General features: G+C 45.8%; 1 protein-coding gene across 1 annotated transcript in view; it reads left to right on the forward strand.

Annotated features, from left to right (window-relative positions):
* The first annotated feature begins 593 nt into the window (after positions 1-593).
* LOC141080330 (cell cycle control protein 50C-like) overlaps positions 594-22782 on the forward strand; it is a 28390-nt gene continuing 6201 nt past the window's right edge. Inside the window, exons 1-4 of the mRNA XM_073565465.1 lie at positions 594-724; positions 1463-1559; positions 16114-16257; positions 21960-22166. Of these exons, the coding sequence (XP_073421566.1) occupies positions 1520-1559; positions 16114-16257; positions 21960-22166 (391 nt within the window). The 5' untranslated portion in view covers positions 594-724; positions 1463-1519. The remainder of the gene's footprint in view (positions 725-1462; positions 1560-16113; positions 16258-21959; positions 22167-22782) is intronic.

The raw sequence follows: 22782 nt of genomic DNA on the forward strand, positions 1-22782 counted from the left end.
CACCTCGTACACACACGGCTCCTCTCCGTACACCTCGTACACGCGGCTCCTCTCCGTACACCTCGTACACGCGCGGCTCCTCTCCGTACACCTCGTACACACACGGCTCCTCTCCGTACACCTCGTACACACACGGCTCCTCTCCGTACACCTCGTACACACACGGCTCCTCTCCGTACACCTCGTACACACGGCTCCTCTCCGTACACCTCGTACACACAGCTCCGCTCCGTACACCTCGTACACACACAGCTCTGCTACATCCACACTGTAAATCCTGACCCCACACATACTTACCTCAACCAGCACCATGACAACAGCAAAGCAGAGTCTTGCAGACGGTAGAGGCAAGGCTGTGCGCACAGGACCTGTGATGAGGTCACAGGAGGGGCGGAGTCAGGGGCGATATGATCGGGGGTCTGGACAAAGGCTCCTGATCATGTGACCCCCTGACTCCTCCCCTCCTGTGATCTCATCACAGGTCCTGCGAACAGAGGGAGCAGGCAAGCGAGTGCGACGCTGTGAGTGGCTGCGGGGGGGAGGGGGTCTCATGCTACGGCGAGGATGGGGTGCGTGGGGGGGCGTGGCGGCTTATCTCCCTGCAGTGCGGGTGGAACTTGAATCTATCACCGCCGTGCCCGCAGAGGGCCGGCGGCAGGAGCCACAGTGGCCGCAGCAGCTGGCAAGCGGCCCACGTGACAGCGGCCCAGCGGGAAAATGCCCGGTTGGTTATATTGCCATTCCGGGCTTGGACATCACTGTCCTGTGACAGATCGCTGATCTGTCACATCACAGATCACTGTGACAGATCAGCGATCTGTCACAGGCACTGCTGCAGACTTCCTCATGCCTGCGCTTTGCAGGCAGTGAGGAAGTCAGCTCCCTGCAGGCCCCCCCCCCGTCGCCATCTTGGATCCGGGGTCCTGTAGGGAAAGAGCCCTCCGCAGCAGCGCTGCACATTGGCTGCCGTGGGGGGCTCGGGGAGCACGGAGGGAGCCCCCTCCCTGCCGATGCTTCCCTTTAACCCCCGGTACACAGCGATCGCGTTTGATCGCGGTGTGCAAGGGGTTAACGTGTCGGGGGCGGTCCGTGACCGCCCCTGACACATTGTGCCGGGTGTCAGCTATGATAATTAGCTGACTCCCGGCCGCGATCAGCGGCGCTCACCACGTGGGCGCCGCTGATCGCTGGGACGTAATATTCCGTCCATGGTAGTTAGGTCCAGGGTCACATGGACGGAATATTACGTCCTTTGTAGGTAAGGGGTTAAGCCCATATAGATTATATAACTGTATCTTGAATATGTTTTGGTAAACAGCTAAAATGACAAAACTTTTGTCACAGTTCAAATATTTCTGGACCTAATTGTAATTAACATCATTTTTGCCTTAGTGAACAAATATTAGAATTGCATCAATTAAAATAATATGATTTAATGCATTTAATTATTATCTGTCTGCAGAATATACAAGGCGGTGGCTACTGTGCTCCATTTTCTGTATATAACAATGGCACCCCGATGGCGCCCTGTGGTGCAATTGCCAACAGCATGTTTAATGGTAAGTAACAGAATACACAGGACAACAAAGAAGGGGGTGATCTGTACAAAATACTCCAATATACTAAAAAATTGAATAGACTTAACAGTGTGGGCATATATTCTACATTTGGACCATTTACTAAGGCCGGTTTCACATTAGCGCATTTTCAGCGCGCGCACGGCCGGGGGTAGCTCCGCCCCCGATCCGGCTCTCTGCCCGGCGTGCCCGCCCCTTCCTTGTAGCGCCGCCTCCTAGCGGACAGCGGCGCCTGCGATCGGCGCACCCTATCTTTAGCATAGGGTGCGTCGATCGTGCGCAGGCCGTGCGCTAGTTGCGCTTTGACCTGCGCTGCGCACTTTTGACGGTGCGCCGTGCGCGCCAAAATCCGAAAAGTTTGATTTTGGCGCGCACGGCGCACCGTCAAAAGTGCGCAGCGCAGGTCAAAGCGCAACTAGCGCACGGCCTGCGCACGATCGGCGCACCCTATGCTAAAGATAGGGTGCGCCGATCGCAGGCGCCGCTGTCCGCTAGGAGGCGGCGCTACAAGGAAGGGGCGGGCACGCCGGGCAGAGATCCGGATCGGGGGCGGAGCTACCCCCGGCCGTGCGCGCGCTGAAAATGCGCTAATGTGAAACCGGCCTAAGATGTTTGTACCATATTACTGCCCCGTAATGCTGCCGTTAAGTACACAAACTGAATAATAATTCAGTGGATATGTATGCTGCCTCCGTAGAGTATCCAAATAAGGCTGGTTTCACATTAGCGCTTTTCAAGCGCACGCACGGCCGGGGGTAGCTCCGCCCCCGAGCCGGCTCTCTGCCCGGCGTGCCCGCCCCTTGCTTGTAGCGCCGCCTCCTAGCGCACAGCGGCGCCTGCGATCGGCGCACCCTATCTTTAGCATAGGGTGCGCAGATCGTGCGCAGGCCGTGCGCTAGTTGCGCTTTGACCTGCGCTGCGCACTTTTGACGGTGCGCCGAGCATGCCGAAATCCGAAAAGTTTGATTTTGGCGCGCATGGCGCACCGTCAAAAGTGCGCAGCGCAGGTCAAAGCGCAACTAGCGCACGGCCTGCGCACGATCTGCGCACCCTATGCTAAAGATAGGGTGCGCCGATCGCAGGTGCCGCTGTGCGCTAGGAGGCGGCGCTACAAGCAAGGGGCGGGCACGCCGGGCAGAGAGCCGGCTCGGGGGCGGAGCTACCCCCGGCCGTGCGTGCGCTTAAAAAGCGCTAATGTGAAACCAGCCTAATACTGCGATATAGTGCCCACTAGAGATGAGCGACTTTAAGTCGAGTCGAACGAAATCGGCCGACTATAGGAAAAAGTCGGGGGTCCGACTAAAACACGAAACCCAATACAAGTCAATAGGTAAGCAAAGTCGGCAGATAGTGGAGGACAGTAAACACACCTACAGTGCCAATTTCAATGCCAAAAACATCAATTCTTATTACTTAAGCTTGCCAACCTTAATTTACTTTATAATAATAGTTACGCATTGAAAACTGGGGGATATTTGGCTAAAGTTGTGGGGGGGTAGGGCTGGCTCCAGGTTTTCGTGTGCCCCGGGCCAAAGAGTGTCAGTACGCCCCTTTAACACATACCACAATTCATGATGCTCCGATATGGCACAGAAATATAGGTATAGCACAATGAAAAATACTTCACTTCTTACATGACATGACTGATATATCTATTTTAAATTCTACAATAGCTCAAAAAATGGACAGTATATTACTCCATACAGTATTATGGCCACCACATGGTGCGCCATACAGAATAAAGAGCCCCATATACACTCACTGGCCACTTTATTAGGTACACCTGTCCAACTGTGTGTTAAGACTTAATTTCTAATCAGCCAATCACATGGCGGCAACTCAGTGCATTTAGGCATGTAGACATGGTCAAGACAATCGCCTGCAGTTCAAACCGAGCATCAGTATGGGGAAGAAAGGTGATTTGAGTGCCTTTGAACGTGGCATGATTGTTGGTGCCAGAAGGGCTGGTCTGAGTATTTCAGAAACTGCTGATCTACTGGGATTTTCACGCACAACCATCTCTAGGGTTTACAGAGAATGGTCCGAAAAAGAAAAAAAATCCAGTGAGCGGCAGTTCTGTGGCCGGAAATGCCTTGTTGATGCCAGAGGTCAGAGGAGAATGGGCAGACTGGTTCGAGCTGATAGAAAGGCAACAGTGACTCAAATTGCCACCCGTTACAACCAAGGTAGGCAGAAGAGCATCTCTGAACGCACAGTGCGTCGAACTTTGAGGCAGATGGGCTACAGCAGCAGAAGACCACACTGGGTACCACTCCTCTCAGCTAAGAACAGGAAACTGAGGCTACAATTTGCACAAGCTCATTGTAATTGGACAGTAGAAGATTGGAAAAACGTTGCCTGGTCTGATGAGTCTCGATTTCTGCTGCGACATTCGGATGGTAGGGTCAGAATTTGGCGTAAACAACATGAAAGCATGGATCCATCCTGCCTTGTATCAACGGTTCAGGCTGGTGGTGGTGGTGTCATGGTGTGGGGAATTTTTTCTTGGCACTCTTTGGGCCCCTTGGTACCAATTGAGCATCGTTGCAACGCCACAGCCTACCTGAGTATTGTTGCTGACCATGTCCATCCCTTTATGACCACAATGTACCCAACATCTGATGGCTACTTTCAGCAGGATAATGCGCCATGTCATAAAGCTCGAATCATCTCAGATTGGTTTCTTGAACATGACAATGAGTTCACTGTACTCAAATGGCCTCCTCAGTCACCAGATCTCAATCCAATAGAGCATCTTTGGGATGTGGTGGAACGGGAGATTCGCATCAGGGATGTGCAGCCGACAAATCTGCGCCAATTGTGTGATGCCATCATGTCAATATGGTCCAAAATCTCTGAGGAATGCTTCCAGCACCTTGTTGAATCTCTGCCACGAAGAATTGAGGCAGTTCTGAAGGCAAAAGGGGGTCCAACCCGTTACTAGCATGGTGTACCTAATAAAGTGGCCAGTGAGTGTATTTCTCCATACAGAATAATTGGTCCCATATAATGTTCCATACAGTATATGATGAGCTCCACATAATGCTATAGTATATGATGGTCTCCATGGATGATGCTCCAGTGTGTTATGGGCCCAAATAATGCTCCATATATAATGGGTCCCATCTCTAATGCTCCAGTGTATAATGGGCCCCATAGATGCTGCTCCAGTGTCTGATGTCCCCTATTTGGAATGCTCCAGTATATGATGGGCCCCATGGATGATGCTCCAGTGTGTTATGGGCCCAAATAATGCTCCATATATAATGAGCCCCATTTCTAATGCTCCAGTGTATAATGGGCCCAGTAAATGCTGCTCCAGTGTCTGATGTCCCCCATTTGGAATGCTCCAGTATATGATGGTCTCCATCGATGATGCTCCAGTGTGTTATGGGCCCAAATAATGCTCCATATATAATGAGCCCCATTTCTAATGCTCCAGTGTGTAATGGGCCGCGTAAATGCTGCTCCAGTGTCTGATGTTCCCCATTTGGAATGCTCCAGTATATGATGGGCCTCATCGATGAATGCTCCAGTGTATGATGGACCCAAACAATGCTCCATATATAATCTGCCCCATTTAGAATGAACCCAGGCATGGTATGTGAAAAGAGCTCCATGGAGTAATCTGAAGTGTGGGCTGCCGCATCCTTCACTTTTGGTGTGGGTGAAGGACCCAAGGAAAGAGGTTGCTCCTGACCAGAAGCCTGCACTGACGACTCAGTGCTTGCATTTTTTTAAACTTCAGAAGAGGAGGTGATAGAGCTGGAGGCTGTTTCAGCAATGTAAGGCAAAACCAGTTCCTGATGCTCCGGCTTTAAAAGCAGTTTACCTACTCCCAGAAAAGAGAGCCATACAGGCCTTTCGGAGCCAGACCATGACGCAGGCTCAACACCTCCTGCCTTAGCTGCTATTGTGCTTTTGGCACTACCAGCAAATGCACCATCAGTACCAGCTGGCCCCCCTCGCCCACGGCCTCTTCCACCATACTTACTAATTTTTTTGAAAATGTACCCGAAATACCAGCAGATATATGGTACTGTATCAGAAGCGTACAGCTCTATACAGTCTAGGGATAATTGTAAATCTCCATATATATTTCATGAGTCATACACAGACGCTCACAGGATCAGTATGGATTACACAATAATATAAAAAGTTGAAAAAGGGTGCAGTATCACCAGATACAAGATAAGATAAGATAATCCTTTAATCGTCCCACCATGGGGAAATTCAGAGCATTACAGCAGCAAGGCAGGAACAAGTACAGATACAGATGCATAAAGGCATTACATTGACAGTAGGTAGGTACATATACAGGGAAAAATAAATAAAAAATAAAATAAAATGTAACCGGACTGTCACAACTTTGGATCTATCAGTTCACTGTTTGGGTCGTTCTCCGTTTTGGACAGTGCTGGTTATACAGCCTAACTGCAGCAGGAAGGAAGGACTTTCGATAGCGCTCCCTCTCACATTTAGGATGAAGTAGCCGGTCACTGACAGTACTGCACATCTTTGTCACGGTCTTATGCATGGGATGGGAATCATTCTGCACCATGTAGCTCACCTTGGCCAGTATCCTCCTGTCGCCTACTTCTTGAACTGGGTCAAGGGGGCATCCCAGGACAGAGCTGGCCCTTCTAATCAGTTTGTCCAGCCTATTCCTATCCCTGGTTGATATGCCACTACCCCAGCACGCCACACCAAAGAAGATGACTGATGCCACAACAGAGTTGAAGAAGGATGCAAGGAGTGCCCCTCTAACTCCGAAGGCTCTCAGCCTTCTGAGCAGATAAAGCCTGCTTTGGCTCTTCCTGTACACTGCATCCAAGTGATGGGCCCAGTCAAGCTTATTATTGAGGATCACACCAAGGTACTTATAGGTGTCGACTATCTCAATGTCATTTCCCTGAATGTTCACCACTACTGGTGGATTTTTGCCTTTGCGAAAGTCCACCACCAATTCCTTGGTCTTCCCGGAATTAATCCTAAGGTGGTTCCTCTGACACCATTGCACAAAAGCTTGGTTAGTGTCTCTGTACTCTCTTTCATCACCTCCTGTGATGAGACCTACTATTGCAGAGTCATCAGAATACTTCTGCAAGTAGCAGCTAGATGAGTTGCACCTAAAATCCGCAGTGTACAGTGTGAAGAGAAAAGGGGCAAGAACTGTACCTTGAGGTGCCCCTGTATTGCAGATCACCGTGTGACACACTGTCCCGAACCTTTACAAACTGAGGTCGGTTCGTGAGGTAGTTAAGGATCCAGGTGGAGAGTTGGAGGTCCACACCAACAAGGCCCAGCTTGTCTCTCAGTAGACCTGGCTGTATGGTGTTAAAAGCACTAGAGAAATCGAAGAACATTATTCTCACAGTGTTCCCAGGTTTCTCCAGGTGAGAGAGAGTCCTATCTAGAAGGTGGATAATGGCATCATCCACACCAATGCCCGGCCTGTAGGCAAACTGGAGAGGGTCCATATCCGAGCTCACTAGAGGACGGAGACGTGTGAGAACCAATCTCTCTAATACCTTCATCAGGTGTGATGTCAATGCTACAGGTCTATAGTCATTAAGGTCTTTCGGATAAGGTTTCTTCGGAACCGGTACCACACACGATAATTTCCACAGTTGTGGTACTATACCCATTCTCAGGCTCATATTGAACAGATATGTAATGATCTCACTCAGCTGGTGCCCGCAGGTTTTGATTAGTCTTGCACTGATGCCGTCAGGACCTGCAGCCTTCAAAACTTTGATCTTATTCAGTTCTTTTGCAACCTGGGTACTTGTGAAGAACAGACCCTGGCTCAGTTGACAAGTTGCAGCAGGGGGTGAGGTTATTGTAGCAGAGAGGTGTGAATGGTATGCAGGGGCAGGAGCAGCCAGTGTGTGATTAAATCTGTTAAAGAATAGATTAAGTTCATTAAGCCCCTCTTTATCTACAACCATCCTGGAGACAGTCCGTCTATGCCCAGATATAGACTTTAGACCCTCCCAGACTTCATGGATCCTTTTCTGTGACAGTTTCAGTTCAATTTTTCTCTTATAATTAGCCTTTCCCTGCCTGATTAGATTCTTCAGATCTTTCTGCACCTCTCGCAGCCTGCCCTTGTCACCTGATCTGAAGGCCAACTTCTTCTCTTTGAGGAGAGCCTTTATTCCGGGGCTGATCCATGGTTTGTTGTTAGAGAAGCACCTCATTACTTTTGTGGGTACTGTGTTGTCTACACAGAAATTAATGTAGTCCGTTATACAGTGTGTGAGACCATCCATGTCATCACCATAGGAATCTTGCAGCACTTCCCAAGTGGTTGTTTCAAAGCAGTCTCTCAGAGCATCATCACTCTCCTCAGTCCATATCCTCACTGTGCGAGTGACAGCAGGTTCTCTCTGTACAAGTGGCTTGTACACGGGTTGGAGGTGCACTAGGTTGTGATCCGATCTTCCAAGGGGCGGTAGGGCTGACGAGGCATATGCCCCTCTCACATTGGCAAAGAACAAGTCCAATGTTTTGTTATCTCTAGTGAGGCAGGTAACATACTGTGTGCAACTGGGTAGTATGGATGTTGGAGACACATGATTGAAGTCTCCCGAAACCAGAAGGAGTGCTTGGGGGTGAAGGGACTGCATCATGCTCACTGTGGATTGTAGGACCTCAGTGGCGGCATCAGCTTTCGCAGAAGGGGGGACATATGCAGCTATCATGATTACATGCGATAGTTCCCTCGGTAAATAAAAAGGTCTCATGCCCACAGCTAATAGCTCAATGTCCTTACAGCATGTTTGCTCTTTGACCACGATGTGCCTAGAGTCACACCCTCTATCATTCACAAATATCGCCAGCCCTCCGCCTTTCCTCTTACCGCTCTCCCTTGTCCTGTCCGCGCGAATGAGTTTAAAGCCGTCCAACGAGACAACAGTGTCCGGAGTACCTTCGGTGAGCCAGGTCTCTGTAAACAGCAACATGCTGCACTCCCTTAATTTCCGATGATGTCTGGTCAGCGCCGACAGTTCGTCCATCTCATTCCCGAGTGATCTCACATTGCCCATAATGACGGAGGGAAGAGCAGGTCTATAGCGCCTTCTTCTAGCTTTCCTGAGGGCTCCAGCTCTGCAACCTCTTCTCTTAGTCTTCCTTATTTCTGGTGGAATGTCCTCTGGTCTATTAGCAGCATGCTGCCTTGCTGTGTCCCTAAGCAGCAGTATAGCTTCTCTGGAGTAGACAATAGGGTCTTGTTCAGTTCCTGGATTTCCCAACACAATAGATCCAAGTAAAAACAAGGTAAAAAGTCCATCAAAGGTCCAGGTCCTCTTATGGTTTTCCATAGTGCAATGTCCCTTTGGAGTAACAATAAAAAAAAAAAGAGAAAGGAAAAATAGAAAATAGAAAAAAAGGAGATCAAAGAAGGAGCTACTGTAACAGGCTGCCACTCCAGCGGCGCCAGGAAGTAATATAGGAAGGTATATATAGTATGGTTTAAACATTCTGAATCTCCGTATATATTTCAGGAGGCAGACACAAACGCTCTCAGGCCCAATAGGGATTAGACAAGAATATAAAAAGCAGTAAATGGGTAATGTATCACAAACGTACAACTGTATACAGTGTGGGTGTAATCTTAAATCTTAAACTATATTTCTGGAGTAACAGACAGACGTTAACAGGCTCATTATGGATTACACCAGATTCAAAATAGCAAAAAAAGGGTACTGTGTCAGCGCTGTATACAGTGTTGGGCAAATTTGAAATCTCCGTATATATTTCCGGAGTCACCCTCAGACGCTCACTCAGTCTGGATTTGACCATAACACAAAATGTTGAAAAAAAGGTACTGAATAGCAAGAAAGCAAGTATATATATTATAGGGTACAATTTAAATCTCCGTATAGATATTCCCGTAGTCACCCTCAGACGCCCACCCAGTATGTATTTGACCGTAATACTAAATGTCGAACAAAGGTACTGTATAATAAGATAGAAGCTGTATATAGTATAGGGTAAAATTTTTATCTCTGTATATATAGACGGAGGAAACCACACACACTCACTCAGTATGGATTATACCGTAATAAAAAATTTAGAACAAAGGTACTGTATTAGCAGATACCTGGTGTATCCAGTCTAGGGATAATTGTAAATTTCCATCTATATTTCCGGAGTCAGACACAGACACTCACAGGCTCAGTATGGATTACACCAGAATATAAAAAGTAGAAAAAGGGAAATGTATTCGAAGCGCACACCAGTATACATTGTTGGGGTACTTTTAAATCTTCGTATTTATTTAAGTCTCAGTAAGCCAGTCCAGACTCTCCACTACTGGAAACTAGATGGATACAAGTACAGACGGAAAGTCGAGTGTTTGCAAAAATTTGGGAATTACTGATCACGGGAAAACCTCCCGGTAGATTTCGCAGAGGCGATGCTGACCCTCAATTACTTTGTCTGTGGAGACAGCGAAAATGGTTATTTGTGAAAAAAGGATTGCTGTATCGCAATAGCTTGGATCCCATCACCGTTACTCGTCTCCATCAAATTGTGATCACAGGGAGAGATGTAGACATGGTCCTCACTGCCTATCATGATGTGTCTGGTCACTTTGGAGTGCAAAAGACAGAAGCCACAGGCCGTAGGCGATTCTATTGGATTGGCATGAGAGGAGACATTGAAAAATGGTGGCAGGAATGTCACACGTCTGTGACTGGAAAAACTGTGAAAGCTGATCATAAAGCACCACTGCATCTGATTGTGAGTTGACGTCCATTACAAATGGTAGCCATTGATCATCTGAAGGTAGAGGCCAGCAGGACAGGCCATAGCTACATCTTAACCATCATCGATCAGTTCACCAAATTTGTAGTGGCCGTCCCTGTGAAGGATTTAACTGCCCAGACTACACAGCGGTGGAGCAGGGAGAGGTAAGTATTGCAACTTGCAAGTGCTGTGGCCATGAGCAAGCAGGGGCGGCCCACTCGTGGGCAATGGTACTGGCACAGGGCCCCTCATAGTACGCTGGGGTGTCTGACAGCGAGTGGGACCCCTCACTGTCAGAGACACTGAATTGTACTATGATTGGCCCTGTGCCAGTGCCGTCGGCCAAGAGTGGGCCCACCCACCTGTACAGAGCAACGGCACTTGCGCAAGGTGGTGACCCCAGCCCTTGGGGGGGCAGCCCAGTTTGGGAGGTTTAAAAAATGGCATATGTTGATGTGTAGGATGTACATTCAGCAGCTGCAAATGGAGGAATTTGACAAGTCCGAGGAAGAGGGGACAAAATCCTTTGAAACCCATGCATGGTTCATTTTAATGAAGGTTAGATTATCAACATTTTGGGTCGACAGACGGGTCCTTTTTTCTGTCAGGATTGATCCAGCAGCACTGAAGACTCTTTCAGATAGCACACTAGCAGCAGGGCAAGCGAGCTCCTGTAAGGCATATTGTGCCAATTCAGGCCAGGTGTCCAGTTTACAGGCCCAATAGTCAAAGGGGAATGACCTGTGAGGGAGAACATCGATATGGGAGGAGAAGTAGTTTGTAATCATAGTTGACAACTGCTGTCTCCTGTCACTTGCAATCTATGCAGTATTACCAGTCGTGTGAGCGGTACTTGAGAAATCAGTCCACAACATGGTCATGAAACCCCTGTCTCCAACGCCACTTCGGCTGTGTGTACCACGAACACCTCTTCCATTTTGCCCACTTCGGCTCGTTGGAGAACCAGCACCGCTGCTGTGTGTTGGGAATGCCTCAAACAAACGGTTCATCAGAGTTGCTTGTTTGTTAGCCAATATTATCGCTAGGTTCTCCTGTGGCATGATGTTGTGTAATTTGCCTTTATAGCGTGGATCGAGGATGCTGGCCAACCAGTAGTCGTCATCCTTCATCATTTTGGCAATGCGGGGGTCCCTTTTTAGGATCCGCAAGGCATAATCACACATGTGGGCCAATGTTCCAGGTGTCAATGACGCACTGGCAGTGGTGGGTGGAGGAGCACTTTCTGGCAAATCCACATCCCTCCTGTCACGCACAAACCCTGTACCTGACCTTGCCATGCCAACATTTTCTCTTGCCCCCAGAGAAGCATCCTCCTCCCCAAAATAATCATCCCCCTCCTCCTCTTCCTCTTCTTCCTCCACCTCGTCCAGGACAGTTCCTGACCAGACAATGGCTGACTGTCATCAAGGCTTCCCTCCTCCTCCTCCTGTTCCTCCTCCGCTGCAGACGTCTGATCCTTAATGTGCATCAAAATTTGCATGAGCAGATGCATAAGTGGGATGCTCATGCTTATGATGGCGTCGTCTGCGCTTACCAGCCATGTGCATTCCTCAAAACACTGAAGGACTTTACAGAGGTCTTTCAGCTTTGACCACTGCACACCCGACAACTCCATGTCTGCCCTCAAACTGCCTGCCCGTGCATCCTCCCACAAATGCATTACAGCCTGCCTCTGTTCACAGAGCCTCTCAACCATGTTCAGGGTGGAGTTCCACCTTGTTGCAACATCTATGATTAGGCGGTGCTTGTTGGGGTGGAGCAATTGCTGCAGCTTCTGCATACGACTGGAGTGTACGGGCGAGCGACGGATGTGCGAGCACAGTCTTTGCACCTTTTGGAGCAGGGCTGTTAACTCTGGATAATTATTTAGGAAGCACTGCACCACCAGGTTCAAAGTGTGAGCCAGGCAAGGTATGTGTGTGAGTTTTGCATGGCTGCCACAAAATTCCGGCCGTTATCACTGACTACCTTGCCTGGCTCAAGATGTAGACTGCCCAGCCATGACTCAGTTTGTTGGCCAGTACCTCCACGGTGTCTGTTGTCGCCCAAAGACATCATCTTTAAAACAGCCTGCTGCCGCTTACCACTAGCTGTTCGATAATGGGACACCTCGTGTGCAACACTGGCAGCTGCGGATGGAGTGCTCGTGCGACTGCGCTCTGTCGACGAGCTTTTGCTTCTGGAGGAGGAGGAGGAGGGTCGAACGCCTAGAGCCAACTGTTTCCTATACCGTGGGCTAGGCAGCACTGTTCCACCGCTGCTGTCCCCTGTGGTGCCTGCATCCACCACATTAACCCAGTGCGCAGTGATGGACACGTAACGGCCCTGGCCATGCCTACTGGACCATGCATCTGTTGTGAGGTGCACCTTTCCACTCACTGATTGAGTGCATGGACAATGCGGTCTCTCACATGCAGGTGGAGGGCAGGGATGGCTTTTCGAGAAAAGAAGTGCCGACTGGGTAGGTCATAGCATGAGACAGCGTAGGCCATGAGCTCTCGGAAAGCTTTGCTTTCAATCAAACGGAAGGGCATCGTGTCTAACGAGATCAGTTTGGCAATATAGGCGTTCAAAGCCAGTGTACGCGGATGAGAGGATGAGTACTTTCTTGTCCTACTCAGAGTGTCTGCTAGGGTGAGCTGGACTTGAGAGCTGCATATGGGGGAACTAGCAGTGGACCGGACGGACTGAGAGGGGGTTAGTGATGATGATGGTGTTGGCTGTGATGGCATAGATTTATTGTTTCGTTGCAAAATCATTGTGATTCCCTGACTGCTTTTGCCTTGCGACGACACCTCAACATTTATTGCTGGTGGTGTGCTTACCGGTGGCAGTGGTCTTACAGTGGGGGAAGCGATGGAGCGTTGCTAGCTACCTTCAGTCGGAGCAGGTGCACATGTGGTACCTGAGGATTTCTAGTCCGTCCACGCTTGCAAGTGCATGGTGGTTAAATGTCTAAGCATGCAACTGGTATTCAAATTTCTGAGATTTTTCCCTTGGCTAAAGGTCCTTCCGCACTTCTTACAGATAACCTTTGCCTCATCAGTAGGATTTTTGACAAAGAAGTGCCAAACTGCACTCTTCCTACTATGGTATAAATTTTCAGGGCTTGCACGCTGTGCTAATTTGACCACGTGGCCAAGCTGTCCTGCACCTCTTTTGGTTTTTGTTCCACGTTTTTGGACAGCTACGGGCTGCCAGATAACCGCTGCTGAGATGTCGATGCCTGCCGCGGATCCTTCTTATCTGAGCTATTGCCAGCGGCACCCTCTTCCCCCAATGGATGCCAATCCGGGTCAACAACTGGGTCATCCATCACCTCCTCTTCAATTTCATCTGCACCTTCCTCTTTGTCGCCGTGTAAGGTGGTATAGTATGCGGGAAGGGGCACCTGAGTTTCATCAGGGTCAGATTCTGTCTCAGTAGACTGCGAGGGCAATGTAGTGCTGTGGGTCAATGTACCAGCAGAATCATCTAGCAGTGGCTGTGCATCAGTGCACTCCATGTCAGATTCATCTTGGACTGGGAAATTCAGGATTTAACTGGATAACCCAGGCATGGTATGTGAAAAGAGCTCCATGGAGTAATCTGAAGTGTGGGCTGCCGCATCCTTCACTTTTGGTGGGGTTGAAAGACACAAGGGAAGGTGTTGTTCTTGACCAGGAGCCTGCACTGCCGACTCAGTGCTTGCAGATTTTGAAAGTTCAGAAGAGGAGACAATAGAGCTGGTGGCTGTTTCGGCAATGTAAGCCAAAATCTGTTCCTGATGCTCTGGCTTTAAAAGCTGTTTTCCTACTCCCAGAAAAGGGAACCTTACAGGCCTTCTTGTGCCAGGCGATGACGCAGGCTCAACACCTCCTGCCTTAGCTGCTATTGTGCTTTTGGCATAACCAGCAGATGCACCACCACCAGCATCAGTACCAGCTGCTCCCCCGCCCACGTTCGTGGCCTCTTCCACCATACTTCCTCATGTTTGTGAAAATGTAACAAAAATACCAGCAGTACTGTATGAGGAGCGTACAGCTGTATAAGGTGTAGGTAAAAATTTAAATCTCCGTATATATTTCCTTAGTCACAGACGCTCTCCCAGTATGTATTTGACTGTAATCCAACCAGCAGATATACGGTACTGTATCAGAAGCTGACAGCTCTATACGGTGTATGTATGGAAAAATGAAAATCTCCGTCTATTTTTTAACGGAGTCACACCCAGATAGCATGTATTTGTCCGTGATACCAGCCAGTACACGGTAGTGTGTGAGGAGCGTACAGCTCTATACGGTGTATGTATGGACATTTTTAAATATCCGTCTATTTTTTTACGGCGTCAACAGCAGATATACAATTCTGTTAGAGAAGCGGACAGCCCTATACGGTGAATGGAAAAATGGAAATGTCCGTCTATGTATTTACGCACTCACACACACACGCGCTGTCTCTGTATAGATTGGACCATAATCCAAACAGCAGATATACGATACTGTTTGACAAGAGGAAAGATTTATACTGTGTGTGTATGGAAAATTTTAAATCTCCATCTATTTTTTTACGGAGTCACACACAGATAGCATGTATATGTCCGTGATACCAGCCGGTACACGGTAGTTTGTGAGGAGCGTACACCTCTATATGGTGTGTGAAAAAATGAACCCTCTGTAACTGTGCAGAAAATCAGAATAAAAGTTTTTTTGATATTAAAAAAGCAGTCTGCACAGCAGTGTGCACATAGCAATGCAGCTATGAGGTAGCCTTATAAGGCAGCCTAATAACTACCAGTGCTGCTGCACACACAAAAATCCTCCCCTGTCACTGCACACTAACTCTACAGTTGAAATCGCTATCAGAAGAAGCACAGTTTTTTTTCTTTGTTGCCTAACGCTCTCCCTATTGAGAATCAGCAGCAGCAACCTCTCCCTATGCTAAGATCGGCAGAAGTAAAATGGCGGTCGGCGGTCAGGGCTTTTATAGTCACTGTGATGCCACACAAAGCCAGCCAATCACAGGAATGCCCTTCTCTAAGATGGTGGTGGCCGCTGCCGATGTCATCGCGTTGCCCACAGTGTGCGTCCTTGATGATTGGATGAGAAAAGGCGCTGGAAGCATCATGGGAAACGTGACTTTGGCGCGCGGGTCGGCGACCTCATGGCCGACCTCACGCTATGGTCGGGTTTCGATTAGCGAAACCCGACTTTAGCAAAAGTCGGCGACTTATCAATTTGACCGACCCCGTTTCGCTCAACCCTAGTGCCCACATAACATCAACTTATATTTCCCACATAATACTCTCAGTTCAGCGTTTTATTTAAGTTCAGTGTTGACATGAAACTATCATATATAGTCTAAATATTAGCAATATACAATTCCTAAACAGCAGAGTGGTTGGTAGTAAAGCTCTTGGTGTTTAGGACAATTTACTAATTTATTATGTGTATTTGGTACTTGAGCTGGAGCTTAGGCTAAGGCTGCAAAATGGCTTTGGCCCCATCTGGTCCTACTGGTTCCAATTTTTCGAGACTTACTTGTCGTGCACCTTGCAAGTCACAATGTGACCCCATTCGCTAGCATTATGCTGTGATGTACCACCATACAAAGATCTCTGGCCGCCTGACCTGGTGTCATGGTGTTGTTTAAACCTTAATGTTACTGAATTAGAACCTTTCTTTTTTACTTTTCAGAAAAATGTCTGCAAAGATATGAAATGCGCACTCAGATGTAGAGGAAACCTTTAACCTAAATAATATCATTTTTTTTGCCTTAGATACAATAGCATTAATTTATCATAAGGACTTGACTAACATAAAACCTGTTCCAATGTTGAAAACTGGAAACACCTGGTGGTCAGATAAGAATGTGAAGTTCAGTAACCCCAAACCTAAGGACGATCTCGTACAGGCCTTTGCAGGTAAAGTATGTTCCCCATGTTCTAGTTATCTTGGCTAAAGTGCAATATGACTTTTTACTGTTTTTACTGACCTGAGACTTAAGAAAATAGCATCCCTCGAAAATGCAGCAGCTGTCATCTGTACACTATGCTGACACCTTGCTGCATCAGCCATGATCGGTGTTGGGCCCAACCATGGCCATTTCACCTCCTAGATGCTTCTGTCAATAATAACAGCAGCATCTACATGGTTAATAGAGTGTTGTGACTCCCTCTTTAACCTCATCGGCACCATGAGATCATGATTGTGAGGTCCTGATGCTTGCCATTCCAATTAATGGCCTTCGAGTCTGCAGGATACAATTACCTGTTCAAATGTTAAAATCCCAAAAGAAGACTAAATAAACAATGTCTCAGCCATAATATTACAACAGAAACCCGAAAGAAATAGGACCAAGGAGCAATATAAAAAAATGTAAATTTTATTATTTTTTCAAATGAGGAGTAAAATTAGTATGTAGTCCAACAGTTAAAAAAAAGGGAATCAGTGACACCTGAATGCCACACTGAAACCGGGTCGGTATAAATTAGTTAGTTAGTGAAATCCATATACAGTATATCATATATGCCAATGACAATAATGCAAATATTAGTAAACCATACATGAAACACCAATATAAGAGTAAAAATACCAGCCAGATATAAGTGCAATACAGAGTATATATATATATATATATATATATATATATATATATATATATACACATATATATATATATATACACATATCCATATATTTAAATATATGTATATGAATAGTGAAAGTGGTCAAAAAGGACCTACATAAAGTATACACATATGTATGTATGTATGTGTGTATATATATATATATATATATATATATACACACACACACATGTAAGTAGGCAAATATCTCTCAAAAAAGAATAGATGACGAATATAAAGTGCAATAGTGCAATAAAGGAGGACCAAAAAACCGGACCTGCCGAAAAATATATAGAGATATATACAAACTGGCAGCAAAGTTTACAGATGAAATACAGTGACTCAGCAGCTCAAAACAACATATATACTGGCAATAATAGTAATTATGTCAAACAGTGCATATATATTGGAAACCAACTTGGCTAAAGTGTGGGCAGAGAGACCCCAACGCGCGTTTCGCTTTGTTGCATCTTCGGGGGGCGAAGGTAAATGCTATTTATGAAACATTTTGTGTGGAGTGACTACCTGTAATAACGGAATCAACATTCAAAGTTTAAAAATTAAAAAAGGAGATTGTCAGCACGGCATGACTGATTATACCAAGTACAGGCGCTTGGTGCACCCTTGGCGTGGCTAAACAGTTCAGTGCCCCTTCTCACCTACTGGATTTGCATTTATCTCTGCCCTTCTCTTCTTTGATTGACAGCTCTGGAGCCAGCCCTCCTCTAGGGGCTGCTGTTAAAGGCTTCTCCTTGTGTTTCTCCAGACATAGGCAGTACTAGCTACACTGCTCCATGTTTTATTGAAGTGTTCTACACTTTGTAACATAGATGGCTAAATAATTTCTCAGCTTTTCCCGGTCTATGACCATCTATCTAGTTTTGTAGAGCTAGGTTTTCAATTTATCGGTGACATCAAGATCAATTCTCTTGTGCCTCAACTGATCACAGCCTATGTAAAAAAAGCACAAGTTCACTTTTGGCTATTTTGCACGTTTGTACTGCAAAACTGGTGAGCTGGCTATCAAAAATGCAATGTGTAGCATATGTAACATGAGTTTTTGAAAGGTCTGGCACAACAGATGTGCTGGATGAATTGGAAATAAGAGATCAGTTCCCACATCGCTTTCTCACATTTTTCTACTTTATTTGAAAAATATTAAATCATTTAGAAAGTGATTACAGCAACACATTTCAAAAATGTTGGGACAGGGCTGGACTGAGTCACAGGACTGTGTATAATAAAGAGGCAGAATCTCCCAGATGCCAAGATGGTCAAAGGTTCACAATTTCAGAGAAATATTACCCAACATAAAATTTCAAAGACTTTGAATATCCCATCATCTACAGTACATAACAGCAAAAGATTTTTGGAGAAACCCATTTGCAATAGGGACAATGCCGATGGATACCTGGGCCTTCAGGTGGCAATAAATTAAAAACAAACTGCATGCTTAGGAATACTTACAGACATCATTTTCTGTGAACACAGTTGACCATGCAATCCACAAATTCAAGTGAAAGATCTGTCATACAAACAAGAAACCATATATCAATTCAATGCCAAAACACTGCCATCTTCTCTCTGCCAAAGTTCATTTGACTGAGTAAAATGGAAACTGTTCTGTGCACAGATAGACCAAAATTTGAAATTTACAGAAATCACGATTTCCGTGTCCTGTGGACTCAAGAGCATTAGATCCTATGGCAAGGACAGCTTACACATTTTGAAAGGCCCTATCAATGCTGAGCATTATACAGCAGTTTTATAATTGGGATACACAAATGTTTTGGTCCAAGGGCCACATTTTCATACTGAACTAATCCCAAGGGCTGTAAAAAAAAATTCTACATGCATGAATACCTTACCAGAAACATCGTCAGTACATTTATAAATCACTAAAACCAAGTTTTGAGCATTTGAGGAGGATCTGGAGAGTTTTTGCTAAGTTTCTGCTTCAAAAACTTAGTAAACGCACCCTAATTTACACTGAGTTTGTGAAGCAGAAATTGAGCAGAAACTCACCAACTCCTCCTCATAATCTAAAAACTAGTTTTGAGAGTGTTCCAGTTTTAACGTAGACATAAAGCACATTATGGATTGCTACATGTGTACAATGACAGAATAACTGGCTGCACATGAATGAAGTGTAAGAACCACCTTCAGTACATGAATACACAGCCAGAATCACCACTAATACATGAATGCAGTTCCAGAACCACTGTTAGTACATGAATGCAGTTCCAGAACCACTGTTACATGAATGCAGCGCCACAGACCACCCTCGGTAAATGACTGCAGCGCTAGAACCACAGTCGGTACATGAATGCAGTGCCAGGACCACAGCCGGAAAATGAAATCAGCACCAGGACCACTGTCAGTACAGAAAAGCAAAACCAGGACCACTGTCAGTATATGAATGCAGAGCCAGAATCGCCATCAGTACATGAATGTAGTGCCAGGACCACCATCAATACACAAAGGCAGCGCTAGAACCACCATCAATACATGAATACAGCACCAAGCTTAGTACAGTGTTCAAAGGGTCAGCCCCATATACACTTGTATCATGTGAATCTGCAACTCCCAGTATGTCTTTAACAATGGTTTGGAGATGCTGGAAGTTGTTGTTTCCAGACATTATCAGAGTGCAGATCATACAAAAACAATAGCACTGATGAGATGCAGGCATTACCACAAATAAACATTTACATCCAGGAACCTTATAGTTGACTTCTCTAATTGAAGACATTCCCGTCCCTTTTGTCTTCATGTAGTACAGACCACCATGATGAGATTTCAAGCCTAGAGGTCATCTCTCTAGACTTCCCTCTTCTCTGGGATTCTGCAGCAGTTTCCGACAAGGTGCCCTTAAAAATTAAAGTATCATTTATGCCCAATGAATAAAAATATCTCCTATGCTGTACCCCTGAATAAATAATTGCCTCTCACTGTGCTACCTACAGAAAATAACCTCCATACTGCCTTTCTCCATGACATTCCCGTACACGGCCGCTATACATAATATCACCAACAATGCCCCTCTCCATAATATCTATCCACACTTCTCCTCTCTATAATATCCTTCCACACTTCTCCTCTCCATAATATCCCCCCCACACACTACCCCTCTCCATAATTTCATCACACATACACTCGCTATCCTGTGCTCCCTTTCTCAATTTTCCCTCAATTGCCCTTGTAGTAACATTTTGCCCCAAAACCTCTCCCCCCCCTTCCATCTACAGTACATGTCAGGACATATAAATCTTCGGCTCCTACATTGAGCGCTAATCATTCCCCACCACGTCCTGCCCCTTGTGTCCTGCATTACGTTGACAGCATCAAGCTGCTCTACGTCAGAGAAGGAGCTGACAAGGGTTCCTCTCCCACAGCCCTGGTGCATATTTTTTCAAATATGTTTGCATCTCAAAGATGGAAATAAATTTTAATATAGGAAGATGAGAACCGGAGTCTCACAGTTCTTTCTGAGCTGCCAGGAAACCTTTTGCATCATGAGCTGTATGTTGTACAAACCACCAGGAAACTGAGGCTAGCCACCACCACTCTCGGACAAGCCGTGAGGCTTGGAAAGTCAATAGGTATTGGGTCAGGTACTAAGATGGCTTGAGATATACCAAGGGGTAAGTCAAAAGGAGTAGTCAGGTAACAGTCCAGAATCAGAATTCAACTCAGATGCCAGACCTAAATTCAATTGAAGAGCCGTACCCAGAAGATGCCCTCGTAATCTGACAGATTTGAAGAACCACTGCAAGCAAGGGTGGTCAAAGATTTCTAGTTCTTAATATGTCATTTTGAGTCCTTCCCATAGAGATTAACTGCTGTAAAAATTCAAAGGCTTCTTTAACAAAGAATTAATTTAAGGGTGTTCATATTTAAGGAAATACATTTCCTTTAGAAAAAGAAGTAAATCCAACTTTCAACTTCTGATCTGTGTTCTAGGTGCTGTTGTGAATAAAATATGACTATAAGAGATTTTCAAATCATGGCATTCTTGTTTTCTTTCAATTTTACACAGAACCCAACTTTTTAGGAATTAGGGTTAATGAAATGAGGGCTAAGACAAACTTTACTAATAAGTGTTCTAAGATTTAGAAGTTTTTTCTTGTTGATGGTATCATAGTCTTCTGTACGGGATACAAGTTAGAAACTTGGCTGTACGGAAAAGACAGGAAAAGAGAAAAGGACTTAGTGCCATGTAAACGAGAAAGGGGACACACATTTTTTATCTTGCTTTGAGGAAACTTAACATCCTTATGAACAATATACATGGAGATGATCACATAACATTAAAATCACTGACAAGTGAATAAAATGATTCTATTTGTAACATCATCTTATCACAATGGCACTCGTCAAAGGGTGGGAAGTGAACAGTCAGGTCTGAAAGTTCATGTATTGATGTGTAGGTAACAGGAAAAATGAGCAAGCGCAAGGATCTGAGCCACTCTGACAAGTGTCATGTTCGGATAGCTAGAAAACTACCTCAGAACATCTTCAAAACATATGTTTTTTGTCGGGAGTTACTGTTATGCCCAAAAGCTACAAATATGATGCTGGCTATAATAAAAAGGTATTGGGACACAAAATGCATCACAGACTGCTGCGTGTGGGGCAGCCTAGCTGGTGAGTCCTCGGATTGCCCATGCTGACCTCTGTCTATCAGTGAATAGGCGCGTGAGAATCAGAACTAGGCCATCGAGCAAAGAAGGTTTCTTAGTCTGATAATTCATTTTTTCATGTGGGGAGCTGGGTTTGTGTGCACCAATAACCCAGAAAAGACTTGGCACCAGAAAGGGCTATAGGTAAAGCTGACAGAGGTAGTGTGATTCTGTGCACAATGTTCTGTCCAGAAACCTTGGTTCCTGGCATTTGGAAGTAATGTAGAATGATATCATTTAACTGAATATTTTTGCAGCCCTTCTGTCAGTGGGATTCCCTAATGGCAAGAAACCATTTCATTTTTATTTTTGCAGGAAGTGCCAGGCCGCCATATTGGCAGAAACCGGCTTATGCTCTTGACCCGGACCCTAATAACAACGGTTACAAAAATGATGACTTTATCAATTGGATGAGGGTGGCAGCATTCCCATTCTTCAGGAAGCTTTATAGACGTCTCTCAAGAATAGATGAGTTCACTGATGGGCTTCCGGCTGGAAATTACAGCTTCGTCATTGATTACAGTATCCTTAAAGATGATTCATTTATTTTGTTAGATAACTTAAGTAGCAGCAGTAAAGCAGAGATCCATAACCAGGGCAGAGAAAAGAAAAAAAATTCAAGAAGGCAGAATTTTGGTCACGCACGTTTCCCTTAACAAATGCAATCAAAATGTCAAATATATTGTAGGGATATGTGGTAACTTAAAACTTAACTTTCAATTAATGTTAAGATAAAACCTAGAAAACCAATACCTAAAATTAGTCCAGCTGGTCAAAAAGTGCAAAGCCATTGTAACTCTCACATCACCTACAAATAAAAATACGTAAATGACCCGACCCAAAATGAAGCTTAGGAGTCAGATAGCTGGGTCTGACATGGCCCTTCAAGAAGTTCAGTTGCCATCATGCCCTGCTGAGGATATAGTCAGGTGTGAAGTGTGCTTCTCCCAGTGCGTTTCCTCTGGAAAAAGATTCTTCAGGAGAGAGTCTTAGGCCGGGGTCACCCTAGAGAGGAATACGGACGAGTGAGAGGCGTTAAAAGCACGCATTACACACGGACCAATGATTCTCTATGGGGCAGCTCCCATCAGCCATATATTTCTCATCTGTATTCTACGGTCCGTGCCAATCGCAGCAT

The sequence above is a fragment of the Dendrobates tinctorius genome, unplaced genomic scaffold (assembly GCF_039654945.1).
Source record: "Dendrobates tinctorius isolate UK_male_01 unplaced genomic scaffold, ASM3965494v1 ptg000016l, whole genome shotgun sequence".
Classification (NCBI taxonomy): domain Eukaryota; kingdom Metazoa; phylum Chordata; class Amphibia; order Anura; family Dendrobatidae; genus Dendrobates; species Dendrobates tinctorius.